Source organism: Channa argus, chromosome 6 (assembly GCF_033026475.1).
Source record: "Channa argus isolate prfri chromosome 6, Channa argus male v1.0, whole genome shotgun sequence".
NCBI classification, from domain to species: domain Eukaryota; kingdom Metazoa; phylum Chordata; class Actinopteri; order Anabantiformes; family Channidae; genus Channa; species Channa argus.
The window spans coordinates 25,829,949-25,844,559 of record NC_090202.1 but is presented as its reverse complement, the minus strand read 5'-3'; the positions used below and the strand labels follow the sequence as shown (position 1 = coordinate 25,844,559).

At 44.2% G+C, this 14,611-nt stretch overlaps 1 protein-coding gene across 5 annotated transcripts in view; it reads right to left on the bottom strand.

The window, feature by feature from the left end:
- Nucleotides 1–2,923: 2,923 nt before the first annotated feature.
- Nucleotides 2,924–14,611, bottom strand: part of nova2 (NOVA alternative splicing regulator 2) — an 83,581-nt gene continuing 71,893 nt past the window's right edge. For all 5 annotated transcript variants that reach the window (XM_067506590.1, XM_067506591.1, XM_067506589.1 and 2 more), the window contains one exon: nucleotides 2,924–12,797. In XM_067506590.1, coding sequence (XP_067362691.1) covers nucleotides 11,775–12,797 — 1,023 coding nt within the window. In that variant the 3' untranslated portion in view covers nucleotides 2,924–11,774. The remainder of the gene's footprint in view (nucleotides 12,798–14,611) is intronic.

The following is a 14,611-nucleotide window of genomic DNA, read 5'->3' as shown; positions in this document are numbered from 1 at the left end:
TGGGCTGCTGTTTGTTAACCCCTCGTCTTCCTCACCCGCTACAGTGGCTTGTGTCCTACGCTTCGGTGTGATGCTGCCGAAGCAGAAAACTGTGGCTCTGCAAGTGTTTACGGTAAAACAACCAGTGAGCTCATTTTTTTTTTTGCTCCGCCAGCACTTTGGCCTCCAAGAAATTAAACCAATCCAGTTACATGATGTCGTAACAGTTTGTGTACAGAGTGTTTTTGTAAATATGTAGTATGCATCGATTTATTAACACACCGTGACATGGTTTTTAGAAAGGAAGGTTTCGTCCTTTTTACTTTACTTTTAGCTGCCTGGAAACTCATGTATTTCCTCGTTGGCAGTGATCTGGGTCAACATACACACAATGCAAACACCACACAATGCTGTGACCTTCTCGCTGGATGCCGGAGGAACTTCTTTAGTGGCGTATGGAGAAAGGTGTGTGGGAGGAGAGTGACAAGAGGTTGGTCGGACCATGCTGTGAATTGTGACTCCATTTCCCAGGGGGGGTGGGTGGGGGGGTGGGGGGTTTGCAACAACAGCTCAATAAGCCACTAGCCGCTTAGCCGATGGCATGAAGAGGGCTGAGACGAGTTTGGCCAGAGGTCACAGGAGCTGATTGGCTGGTTTGTGGAATCATGGTGGATGCGGGGGTGCAGGTGTTTGTTGATCGGATGACTCTGGTGCACAGGAGGATTGTGGGTGGATGGATATGTCAGAGAGCTGAACCCCTACCCCTTCTCGATTATCATGCCTGTTGAAGGGATGAAAGTGACTCGGACCCTGATTGTCTCCTCTACCACGGTGACCCACCTAAGTCAAAGCCCTCCTAGAAATCCTCAGAGTATTTGAGTGGAAGCACGTCACCAGGTGCCGCGTGAGATCAACTGTTGAAACTTACCTCTTAACGGTGTATTTAGTGCGTGACACAAAAATTTGGACTTTCCAAACAAACGTGTTAGGGTTTACTCCTTAAGATTAAAGATATTAATTTGCTTCAATGGTTTATTTTACCCATAACCATGTACAAATAAACAAAACCTTTACAGCTTTGTATGGTCACACATTGAGCATTCATTGGTCCATAAGCACTCCTCACGGCGACATGAAAACACTGTAAGAAGACACCGACATTGATTTCTAGCATCGGCATCTCAACGTTGCACTGACGTCACAAATGTACCATCCATTCTAACAGTTTCATTGCAAATCAAAAATAGTCACATGCAATGATTGAAAAAAATTACATTACCTCATGTCACATAGAAAGTAAGCGAAAGGTTCCATCATTTAGAAATAAGTTCTCTTCGGAGATTTGTCTCTCTCTTTCTCTTTTTTCCCTTTTTTTTTTTCTTTTTTTTTCTTTTAAGTCCTAGACATTCTTTCAACAGCGTTGTTGGTCTCATTTGGGTTGTAAACATTAGTTACAGTGCCTAGCTTCATTCACCTGGCTGGCTGTGTCGCTCAAGAGAATTGGTCAATCAATACTTTCAGTCAACTGATCGAGAGGAATTGGTCAGTAGTCAATCTGCCGTACAAGGGATTTTATCATGGAAGGACATGATCGTCTTTGGGCTCAGTTAGGGGCAACAGGACACCAGCGAGAGACTGGAGAACAGACTGAAAAGTAGATTTATATAAGACACCCTGAGAATCACAACTACATCCCTTTCATCTGTCTTCCCTCATTCCTATCCTCTCTCTTTCTCTAATACTTCTGCTATGGAACGATCTTAGTCAGGTGGGCTGGCCTCGGCGGTTGAGGAAGATGATTGGTTGGTAGGTTGTGGCAGAAGCCGGTTGCCGTGCAACTGGCTCCTCTATGGTTGGCATGGAGACAGGTTAAGGTGGATTCTGACCTGATAAGGTAGTATGCAGCACATACAGTAGTATGAACAGTTGAATGTAATATGCAGCTCTGGGGAAAAATACCTGAATTCAAAGTGGTTTCAAATGGTGCTAAGCAAAAGAGAACAAGTGTCCCTCATGTGGATTAAAGGGCCAGTTCATCTTCACTTTACTCTAGAGGTGTCTGTAGGTTTCACGTCATCAGTGGTTTTCATTCGAATGAAAGCTCTAAAACAGAGTTAGTGAGACAGTCGTTTTAGGGCAGCAGAAACTTTCAAACTTGTATAGACAAGAACTTATTTGTCGGTGAAATGGCCCTTTAAAAATCAACTTGAGCTGTGTGTTGGAGCAACTTGAGGTCGGATTCATTTGCAACACTTAATAATCTCAATAATAATAATCGTGAAAACGTCACAAATTAGCTAAAAAAATCAACGACACTTGAACGTCCACGATAGTATTTATCCCCAGATCTGTTCGCATGTAACAGTAGATTGTGACAGTAGTATGTTATCGATGGAGAACATCACATGGGGCTGACGTGGTGTGCAGCAAAGGATGGCACAGGGGAAGGCGGTAGTGGTGGATTGGTTGATTTGGTTGGTCAGGTGACTGAAGGGGTTATGGACAGTCGAGTTGAGTCAAATCACATGATGAGGGTTTGCAGCTATAACGTCAGGAGATTCCATCAGCAGGTATGGAAGCCTGACAGGTTTTAGCTTTTGGTGGAAACTTGACAGAACACCCACCCAGAACCCCGCCCTCACAGAGCCAGCAAACACACACACACACACACACACACACACACGTTAAGTAAAGTGAGTAGACAGACACAGGAACACACACATTTGCCATATTTTGCATAGACACGCACAAATAAACATAAGTTTGTTAACTTACACTCACTCGCCGATCACAACAAACACACATTCGCTCCCATATTTCACACCCCACAAACACACCTCGACTAACACAAGCACGCGCTCTTGCCCACCCCCAGACTTGCGATGTGTTACTGTGATGATGCAGAGTGTGGTGGAAGGTGAAGAATAAGACAACGGAAGACAGGTGATGCTAAAATGAACATTTATAATGACTGCTGTTGCTGTCGCAAAATAAGAATCCTTAAAAAAAGACCTCATATATATTAGCACTAGATTGCCCACTTCACTGGTAATCCACAAGTCAAGAAACACAACTCACTAGTTTTTTCTCTTTACAAACACAATGCTACAATTACATTAAATATTCAATACTCTTTAAGTCAGTTAATGAATGTTGTTAAAAGCAACCACTAAAATACTAAAAATAAAAACAAAACAATGATAATATTAATTCACCTTTTTCCAGACGTTCCCTTTTCTTGTTGCGCTGTTATTTATTAATAGTATAATAATAGTCTGAGAAATAAATAGCTCATGTGGTGTTCTCAGGGCGATGGGGCAGGCAGCATAAATCAAGAGTGGAGCTTAGAGCGATGTGATGAAATGGTGGAGTTGAGTTTCGCTCAGTCGCTTTTAATACTTTCCGAATGTCTCTGATGTGTGGGGGCGAAATATGGAGATATGCCGCACGTTTGGTCGTGCGGGCAGCAGGGTGTCTGAGCGGCACCTGCAGACGTCTAAACTATCGTTATACGTTATGTAAACTAGGACTGTATTGCACAAAGTTAGCAGCTCAGCTTCCTCGTTTTGTAGGCCGGGAGGAGGAGCTTAGTTCTTTTTTTTCTTTTTTTTTTTCTTCTTTGTTCTGCTCTGCCGCCTCCCCCCTCTGTCCACCTCCCTGGAGGAGCTGAGTCGAGCCGTTTTCCACGATGATATGTCTCTAACACGACCAAGCGTTTTAAACAACTATGGCTCGATGATAAAAGATACTAGTGCCACTAAAACTCACTGTCAGGAAAACACCAACAAATGTACAAAAACAAGCCTACTTTGAGAATGGCTCAGACTACTTCTCAAGATTAGCATTATTACTCGATGAGCACAGTTATCTAAAGAGTTTGCTAGCCAACATTGAAGCTAAACAGCAAATACAGTAGGTAAATCAACACTAATAACAACAGCACAGGTTAACACAGTAGTACGAGCATAGCTGATTATACAGGCGCAGACCTAACCACTGGATAGAGAGGATGGAAACTGATGATGTCTACTGCATCCACTAGTTCCTCTTTATGCTGCCAGCCCCTTTCTGCTCAACACTTCTCTCTTTACAGCTCGGCAAAAATCTGACAAAAATATTTACAATGAGAGAGCAAAAAAAATGAAATTGTGAAGAAACAGTTGTTTAGTGTTTTTTTTTCTTTTTTCCTTTTTTTGTTGTTTGTCTGCATTTCTTTTTAAGGATTTTTTTTTCTTTCAGATGTGTTTTTTTGTTCTTTTTTTTTTGACTTATAGCTCAGAATTGTCCCCAATGATGAGCAACAAAACAAACAAACAAACAAACAAAAAAAAAAAATCCAATCATATCAGCTAGCATTGCACAGTCTCAGAGAGGTTTTGGGGATGGAATGGAGAGTTATCGTCCAAACAGTTGGATGAACACAGAAGGGGGGTAGGAGGAGGAGGAAGAAGGTCAATAAAGTTCATGAGGGGGTGAAAGTTCAAATAGTTCAAGAAGACAGAGGATGGCTGCGCAGCTGACGGTGCGGAAACACTCCCTGTGCCGGCGTGCGTGGGTTGGATGTTAAACGACAACAACAAAAAAAAAATCATCATTAGAAAATGGAGTTTTTGAATCTTTCCCATTGAGAAAAAATCAAATGGAGCGAGAGAGGGAGACTGAGGGGATAGAGAGAGAGAGAGAGAAGAGGTGAAGGGAGGGGGCAAGAAAGAGGGGGAGGTGAGGAGAGTGAAAGGTGCCCCCAACACTATGGCACACAATCAATGAAGTCCCACAGGCTGAAGAGATGACAGAATTAGGAAAGCAGCTGGCATGAGCGGTGGGGCTTTTTTAGGTAGGTTGAGAGGCAGGACAGTAGGTAGGTAGCCAACCTGCAGAGGGGTTAATCCTTGTCGGGTTTAGCTCTGGGGGGTGGGGGTGGGGGTGGTGAGGAGGAGGAGGAGGAGGTGGTGGTGGTGGGGGGCAAGGTGCTGTTCAGTTGAGGCGTCATGAGCGACATCATGTTATGAGGGCGGAGCATGCTGGCTTCATGGGTGCTTCCAGGATGGATGTCCGACACACAAGAACAACTCAAAGAAACGCTTGGAATGGTAGTTGTTGTTGTTGTCTTTTTTTTTTTTTCTTTCCTCTCTGTTCTATTTTGGCACTCGAGAGAAGAGACTCGTGGGAGGCGGAGGAGGAAAGTGTGTGTATGTTTGGGCGAGGAGGAGGAGTGGGCAGTGAAAGTGCAAAAAAGAGGGCATGGAAGAGTGTGTGTGAGTGTGTGTGTGTGTGTGTGTGTGTGTGTGTGGCAGGGGTAAACAGGCTACACACAGAAATGGCATTTTGTTAAAACTGGTCTAGGTTAGACAGAGCATACAGTACAAATCAAAACCAAGAAAATAATCAACAGAGAACAAGAAGAAGGAACAGAAAAACAGTGATATGACAAATGCAGTCTACAGTTGCTGGTGCTTCGATGGGGCCCAAAGTGAGGTGGGAAAAAGGGAAGAGCAGGGTCCTGTAATGTCTGAGAAGGTGTTTGAAGAAGTGGGTGGGTGTCGGTGAGGGTGGTTTGAGGTGGATGGGGCAGAAAACAAGATTTGACTATGTCGAAGAGCCACACACCCACTGAGAAGCAATGATGTCACCTGGCGAGCAGGTGAGAGTTAAGTTTGCATTCCTCTACACATCACAATAAGAAATTAAGGAAGGGAAAAAAACATGACTAGCCGGCTACGTCGCAACACAGACACCACGGGCACGGAGCTGGTCTGAAGCAGACAAACTCAGAGACGAAGACAGAGGAGCATGCACATCAAAATACACAGCTGAATACACACCTACAGTAAGGCTACACATCTACAGTAGTCTCGCACACTGACCCCCACCCCAGCTCGGCCTGCCGTGCACAGTAACAGCAGAGAGTTTAGTGCAAACATGTCGCTAGGAGCAAAAATGGTTGGTTTTTTTTTTTCCCCCCCTCTTTTTGGGGGCATCTCATAGGAAGCAGGCCGTTTGCCATGACAACATCTGTCAGGATACAAAACATGAAAATTGTCTGGTTTCTGCTTGCATAACAACAAATGAGAGAGGTGGGTGGACTTTGGCAAATTTTTCTTTTGACACTGGAGCCAATAAAGCATTTAATTGAACTGAAGTGGAAAAGCAGAAAGAGAGAGAAAAGGAGGAGGAGGAGGAGGGGGGTGTGGGGGTGGGGGTGGGGTTAGGATCAGGACTGGAAACACACTGGCAATGTTCAGTGTTGTTTCTCTCCCGGAGATCAGAGCCTTGGCTTGCATATTAAAGGAGCGAAAACACAATCTGTCCCAAATTCTGCAGAAAGGCACCCAAGGGAGACCGAGGGTGCAACAGATGTCTGTCTGTGTGTGTTTTGTCTTTCTGTTTTTTTTTTTGGGGGGGGGGGGGGGGGGGTGGACAGGTCGTCTCTCTTTAGCAGAGGAGCCACCCGTTGAAACACACTAGCTGAGACCAGGGTTTGCTCCATTTTGCGTACGAGGTCAATAAGGTGCATATCAAAGACAAGACAAGCCAGAGCTCAGAGGATGGAGGACAGACATCAGACCTATACTGAGAGTTCAACACCACGTGTTGAGGGTTAGTAATGTTATAGTAGAAAACACACAAAAACACACACGTAAGCCTCAACTGCACGTCAGTGGTCAGAGGAGTGATATGCAAACTTATGCAGAGGTGAGTACATTCATGGACAATCTCAGGTCTTTGTTGAATCCTGATTTTTTTTATTTTTTTCTCTAAATTTCCCAGTTGCTAAAGGCAGCAACTGATCGCTCAGCAAGTAGCAAAATAGTCTTAGGTTTGTTCGGATCCCTGTGAGGATGGTTCGACAACTCAATGACAAAATACTTGTTATGCTGTAAGATGGAAATCAAACATTTTGTTCACCTGTGGCCGGTCGACCAGGACTCAACGCGATCGCTTCGCAAAACAACGAACATCTGAACGTCAGCTGTAAAATAATAACGAAAGGCTCCGCCCCTTATTGACATGCAAAAGTTCGAAAGATGAACGACACACAATTCCTAATTTTTTTTTTTTTGTCACTTCTTATTTGTGTCTTTGATTTTTCTTTTTTTTTTCTCCTTTTTTTTGTCCACGCTTCACTTTGATATCATGCAATATTAACGTGCAAAAAAGATAACATCTATTTCCACAAAATACATTTTTATTGTAACTATAAAAGGCTGTATTTAAGAATGCTATCTAGTCACATTTTTTAGCATTAATATGCTATCCTATCACACTACTGATTTGTCTAGCCCCCCGAGACATAGTGCTGTTGCATTCTGGGAAATGTAGCTCCCAGAACAGCAGCTAATATGGCGGTTCCCTCGTCTTGTAGCAGGGACAAGGAGGACTTAAACAAAACGCTATACTGAGGTTTTTTGTTCGCAAGCCTACCTAGTTCTTAAAAACTGTCATGGGGCTACTCCCTTCCTATGTGAATTATAAATATGGTTCATTTGGCACTTTTCACATTTCTTAATATAAAAGTATGTCTCCTCTTATCTAATGTCATTTTAAATCAACACATTTACAGCTTTACTCTGTAACGATCTATTTTGGCACAGGTTTAACTTGTTCAGGTTAGAATTACACTATTATTAACTTATCAGCTTATAACAGAGCATGTATTACACTGCCACTTGAAACTAGCCTCTCCAGCTAAAGGACAGATTTCGATATGTTTTAAACTTGTATTTTTAGAACACCAGTTATTATTAAATAGCAGCATTTTCCACAAATTAAAAAAAAGAAAAAAAAAACCACTTCCTCTGTAAACCTATTCAACAGCTACATGGAAATCCAAAAGCTCCCACGGCAGACATAGACAACACAACATGCCACTACGTGTATTGCTTGCAGTACTCATCACATTTTATCTCCATTACTTAATGTTAGGATAACTAAAGAGACTGGCCGCTGTCAAACAAACAAACAAACAAACAAACAAACGAACAAAATAAAATCCTACAACCTAAGATTCGATTAATGAGTTGAAAAATAAATCCGTCCCGTATTAATCAACTGAACTGGCACCAACACCGTGCTGCATTCAAACCAAGTCAGACAAACGTGACGATGTCCTAACTCTATTCTGATTAGGCTAAAGAATTAACTCCTTTGAACCAGGCTAAGGCTGTAAATGCTTATAATATTTTCCAATCTTAATTACTAACAACTCCAACACTGCTTATTGAATGTACATGTTTATGAAACAGATACAAGCAGCAAATGTTCATATTTGTAAAGTTGTATGGCACTTTTGCCTCATAAATGACAAAAGAAGCAGAAGTCTACCTGTCCAAACTCAACAAAACGTGCCCTAAATAAAATGGAATCTCGGCTTCTAAATAAATACAACACAGTGCAGTTCTGCAGTGGAACAAATGTACGCTAACTTCCTTCATGTCAAATATATCAAAGATAAATCCAGTCAACCCCCATCAATGGCAAAACATTCCCTAAAGATGTGTGTTTTTGTGCAGCTCGCTGCTTCGATGCTCTAAGTTAACGTTTCTCCTCAGTGTCATGACATTCAGATTACACGTTAGTGTTTGCGCACTGCGCCCTGCCGGCCTCAACTCTGACTCCCTCTGCAGGTGTGGTCGTTTTCTGATCGAGGTGAATCGGGGCCCCTCAGCGGGCCGAGGAGGCAGGAGAGAGGAGAGACTCAATCTGTGGCGTTTGTCGGGACAAGCAGCAGACATGCATTGATCGTAACACCAGACATAGTCACCCATGGAGCAATGTGGTAGGAGGAGAGGGGGGTGTCAGGATGGGAGTGCACTGGAGGACTGAGGACGGGTGGGAGGGAGGGTGAGGAGAGTGTGGATGGTGTTAGATGGGAGTAAAGAAGCCTCCTTACCAAGCTGTGGAGATAAACCCTCACTGGCGCTCCAACAGAGAGTGACACATTCGATAGCACAGTGGAGGATTTTGGGTCAGATTGGTTTCAAAAGATTCTTTTTTTTTTTTTTTTTTTTTTAATCTTAGAGGAGTTTCCTCCCCTCATCAGGCTGTTTAGGTCAATAAATCAAATGCACCCCTCCTCACTTTTGGCATTGTCACATTCCGTCACACTTCAACTGCTGTTGGACTTTAATATTTGTCCAGAGATTTGCCCATCGCATGTGCAGTACATCATCAATTTTATGAGAAAGACACAGCTGTGATGGAAAAAGTGAATTTAGAATTTGTTCCAGTCTCTTTAATCGGGTACTGGACACCTAGCACTCCCCCAACATCCCACCCTGTAGTTACAAAAACCGTTTTCTACACAACAGGTAAGTAGAATCCACATGGTCTCAACGGATTGATCCTCTTTATCAACCTTGTCTCCTCCTTTAGTATTCAGATATGACGTTCATTTCTGGTGAAGTTCTTCATATGCATTCTACATATATTTCATATATGTGGAATTTGTTTCCCTGCCATACACAAAAAACATCCAATCACAATACTGTCTACAGCACACATCCCTGACCTCATAGGCAGAGAGAACCGCTCCCTTGCTTCACAGTGCATTAAGACAAAAATTCAGTGTACTCCGATTGTAAAAAACAAAATAATAATAATAATAATAATAATAATAATAATAACACGACACAAACAACATAATGAACAACAACAACAACAAAAAACAACAACAGAATCTTCAGCAGCCTCCTAGGTCTACAGTGGGCAGAAAACCTGTTGCCATGGGAGATCTACAGTTCGCCACAGGCAGAACTGAGCTCAGCTCCCTGGACTTTTGTTAAAAATCTCTCCTGTCTGGCCTTTATTTCAAACGGTTGCCTGATAAGGGCAAAGCTCAGCGAGGCTATTTACCTCCTTTACTGATATGCATGCTGCCTTAGTAGCAAATCTCCGAGCAAGGCTTGCAGATTAGCAGTGGACCCCCGGACAAACAATGTTCTCTCATCGTGTTTCAGTAGTACGCTGTGAGTCTCAAGTGCTCTTGCTTGATCTAGTCTGTGGTTTGGGTTCGACTAAAAGTCTTGGAGGACCACAGTGTGAGCAGCAGCAGTTAATCTGAGAACGAGTCTCAGGTCAACTCAATTATTCATCTGTTAGAATTGTGCATTGCAGTCACATTGTAACATTGGCATTTTACTACAGAGCTACAGCAGCGGGGCTATTTTGGAGCATGAGCTATGAGCTAAGCACGATAACCGGGCGTTTAAGGTTAATTTAGCTGCTAAGACGCTACACTGCCGTCTGTGGTGGTTCAAAGATGTTTTCGCTCTTTTCTAGTGGTCTTGCTGCAGTCTGCATTGTAGATGTGGTGAATTCCCTTTTCTACCACCTAATACGGCATCTTAGTGTTTGTGTGTCTGAGTTTGTGTTTGCCGTCTCGGTTCTGCTCTTTGACTAGATATACACGGTTCTCATTCACTGTTCTGATGCTTGATGCCTGGGGCGGCTTTCTCACTGGATTTAAATAAGACATATATTACATTATGTGACATTACTATTCTTCCTTCAATCCACTTAAATTAAAACAAAAGATTCAAATCAAAAATAGTCTCATTTACATTCATGGCAACCTGAAATAACAGATTTAAAAAAAAATAATAAAATAACTGGTGAACTCATTAATAAATAATGACGATGGTGATGACTCCTATCATAATAATAATCTTGACAATAGCATTAATAGTTATCACAGCAGACTGCAAAGAATGCCAGAGATCCTGTGTGTTTTCCGCAGCTCGCACAGTATCACTCTAGGTTTTCCGCTACATGGGGTCATCAGCGTGCGCCTTCGGCATTTTATCTTAAATACTAGAGCCGCGGGGGGGGGGGGGGGGAGGGAGCAGGGCGCCACATGCCGTAACACCTCTGCGGTGATGCACTGCTTGTGGGACACATCACAGGGCGAACAGGGGAGTGTGCAAACGAAGAAACGCTTTGCTTATCCCCGCCCCACCACCACCACGCCCCTCCCTAATGTCACTGCACCCTTCCTTCATCTCCCAGGAGGGGGGAGGAATTGGAGGGAGGTGAGATATCGTAGGCAGGGGAGAGAAGGGTGTTTGGGGGGGAGTCGAGGAAGTTTCTTCTCTCACACACCAGGCTGAAGTTAGCAGTCTTTCTCATGACTGGGGGAGTAAGTAGTGAGGGGGGTGGGGTGGGGTGGGGAGATGGGGTTTGGGGGGGCAAATCAAAACTAGAAAAAACTGAACCCTAATGGGTGTGGGCTGTCGGGGGAGAGAGGGCAAGGCTGGTTTCCATACAGGATTTTGGGCTGGGAGGGTGGAGGGCTGTACCCTGTAAACGCCAACTCTCCCACCTCGCCACACCCGTGCCCTTCCCCCCCCCCCCAACTTCCTGTTGCCTCTCAGGCAGTCGGCCTGTCTACATGGCATTCAGCTTCGTCACACAATACACAAACGAATGGACAGACAGCTTAATTTACTCAACAAAACAAACAAACAAACAAAAAAAAACAAAACAATAAAAAATCCCAAAAGGTCAAGACGTTAAGTAATAAAACCTTATTTACATTTTACACATTTTTTTCTTGGTTTTTCAGCGTGATAACTCGCTCCTCTCCCTCCTCGTCTTCTCAGCACATTTTTGCTTCGCGTCAAAAATTTTTTTTAATAGAGAATACTGAAAACACGCAGAAGAAAACCGTGCAAAGGATTCCTTTCGACATTCTTGCTCTCCTTTCCTTTTTCCAATCTCACTCACTTTATACTCCTCCCCCAAGCCCCCACTCTTTTTTTTTTCCTCTTTCCCTCCTCATTTCTCATTGGCTGTCAGATTTAGCCCACCTTCTGTGGGTTGGTGGCGCGTACCCCCTGCTCATAGGTGATTCGCTGGCTGATCAGGTACTGGGCAGCCTGTGTGGCAGCCTGGGAACCTGTGATGGTCACCTTCCTGTTCCGAGTTCCAGGGATGAACTCTCCTTTCTTGGAGATTTGGATCCTGGCGCCGGTCAACTCCTGGTACTCCACTAACGTCTTCCCTCCTTTCCCCAGAATGGCTCCAACCAGGTTTTCTGGCACAGCGATCTCGACCACTTCTTTTGCTCCTTCTGCTAGCTTCTCCGTGGCCAGTAGAGACGATGCCACCAGTGGTGATGCAGCGCTTAAGTAGCCATTAGTGGCCCCTGTAGCAGCGGCCAGGGATCCTAAGGAGAACCCTCCAAGACTGGCTGCTGGGTGAGCAGCGCTGGTGGATGCATCGCTGGCATAGGATGCTAACAAATTAGCTGCGGCGGCGGCTGCAGGGTTAGCATTAGCTGCTACGGCAGCTAACACCCCAGAGGCTGCAGCAGGGTTCAGCCCCAGCCCCAGGGAGTTGGTGTTGTAGCCGTAGCTGGCCAGAGTGTTGAGAGCGGAGGTGATGGCCAGCAGGTCATTGCCTGAGAGGCTAGACATGGTGGTCGGGAAGGCCCCGACCCCAGCCAGGCCGGCCTGGCCCAGCAGAGAGGAGGCTGTGGCTGCTGCAGCAGCTGCTGCAGCTGGCATGACCTCGGTAGAGTTGGCATACGGGGAACCGGTGGGGTTGGAGTTGGCAACAGGCCCCGTGATGTTGGAGTATGAGATGTTGAGGCAGGAGGAGCTCTGTGGGTCTTCCTGGATCTTCTGGACTATGATCTCCACTGCTTTGCGGTTCTGCTCTGGCTCCCCACTGATGGTGACCACACGCTCCTGCAGGTTGATGCCCTCAGGCTTTTGGGATAGCTGGACCCATGCTCCTGACTGCTCCATCACTGCCTTTACTGTAGCTCCACCTTTACCGATGATCAAACCCGCTGTACTGTTTGGAACAATCAGCTTGGCCTGGGGGGGCGGAGGGGGGAATAAAGAGAAAAAAAAAAACATGGGTTACTGCTCTGTAACAGAAGTCATCCTATAATCAGAGTTATGATAATCGTTTGGTTGAATTTTGTTAGCGTACTAAATGAAAACCAGCACCGCTCATGAAATTACCTGAACAGAGAAATACAGTGAAAGACATTTTTTAAAATTTGTTTTGATTGGACAATTAACTCCACTAAGGTCACAAAAAGGAGGCGTAAAGAAGGAGCATAAAGAGTGGATCTTATTAGAAGGGAGGACAAGTCATTGTTTCAGAGAGCTGTTCCCTATGTACGCGGTGTATGTTTAATAGAAAAAAGCAAAAAAGTCAATGTCACACCTGCAATGTAATGATACATCATGCATTATAAACACAGTGCGATTGAAAACGAAATGAAAAAGAATTTTGGAGATCGGTGATGAAGAATCTTTTATTTAGCAAAACATGCTCAAACGGAGCACACGTTGTTAAGCTCAGGAGAAGACTTTAAAGGCAAGGTCAGCTCTGAAAGGGACTGTTTTTCAGAGGTGTCCTCGTGAAGGACGGGGGACCAAAAGAGCCCAAGAAAAAACAAAAAGCAGAGAAAGAGACTGAACCATGGTTGAATACAGAGAGAGCGAGAAGAGACTGCCTAATGTGTGGTGTGTGTGTGTGTGTGTGTGTGTGTGTGTATGTATGTGTGTCAGCAGTGTAACGCTCGGCTGAAGGAGAAAGAGCTGATATACACATCCAGCAATGACAGCGATGATACATAAAGAGCTTTTTTCCTGTTACTTTGCCATATAACAGAAAGGAAAAGGAGAAAAGAGTGCGAGTAGGTGAGAGAACAGGAGACGAAGAGGTATAGAGAGGTAAATAGAGTGGGAGGGAAAGATGGATAAGAGAGAAAGTGAGAGAGGGAGGGAGGAATTCTAAAGAGGCTACTTGTGTGAAAAAAAATAACATTGACTCCCAGGGGTCAGCGTTGCCATGGAAACACAGTTCCAGCATTGGAAGGGTAGTGAAAGGGAGTGAGGCACTGACACACACTGTTGGTGTCCAAACACAGGTTTCACGGCGCATTTTTGCAAATGGTTTAATTGTTTTCTACTCTTTATGGTGCATGTAGGACCAGTATAATGTGGACATACAGTGCAGAGAACGTAAAGCTGACACCATGTGAATTTCAGTTTTTGTTGATGTTGTCAGACTTTCCCTACAAAATTCTGAAACTGTCACCACAGTCAGATTTGAAAGGTTTCAACAAGCAAAAACAGAAAACGTGCAGGTAACCCAGTCTGACCCCTGTAGTAGGCGGAGCTCATACCTTCCAACATGGCTGCCCCATCCCCCAACAGTGATATGATCCCTGAAAAGAAATTGTAGAGCAATTCAAGAATCGATCTACATACGCCGTCCATCTGTCCATTAGCCTAAAGTGACACTAATGTCAACGTCTCCATCCAAGTTTGCAGTTTGGGTGCATTTGTTTTTATTAGTGATTAATCTGCATCTAATGAATTGGTCATTAATCAAATGTCAGAAAAAAGGAAGTGGCCAGTAGTTTGAAATAGAAAGATAATCCCTCAGCAGCGATCAGCTGCCAGTCCTCACTTTCAGATGATGAAAGCTGAGGGAAAACATAATGCAACCAAAAATGTATGTCAGCAAGTTTAAATTTGTCTAAGTTGTCCCACACAACTTTGAGTTGTAAACCTCTGAAGAGGATCGACGGTGCCCACAGTTTGCTTTCCCATTTTACTTGCCACTTACTTGTTTTACATTTTTGGCACTGAGTGAAAGCTAACCGACCTGC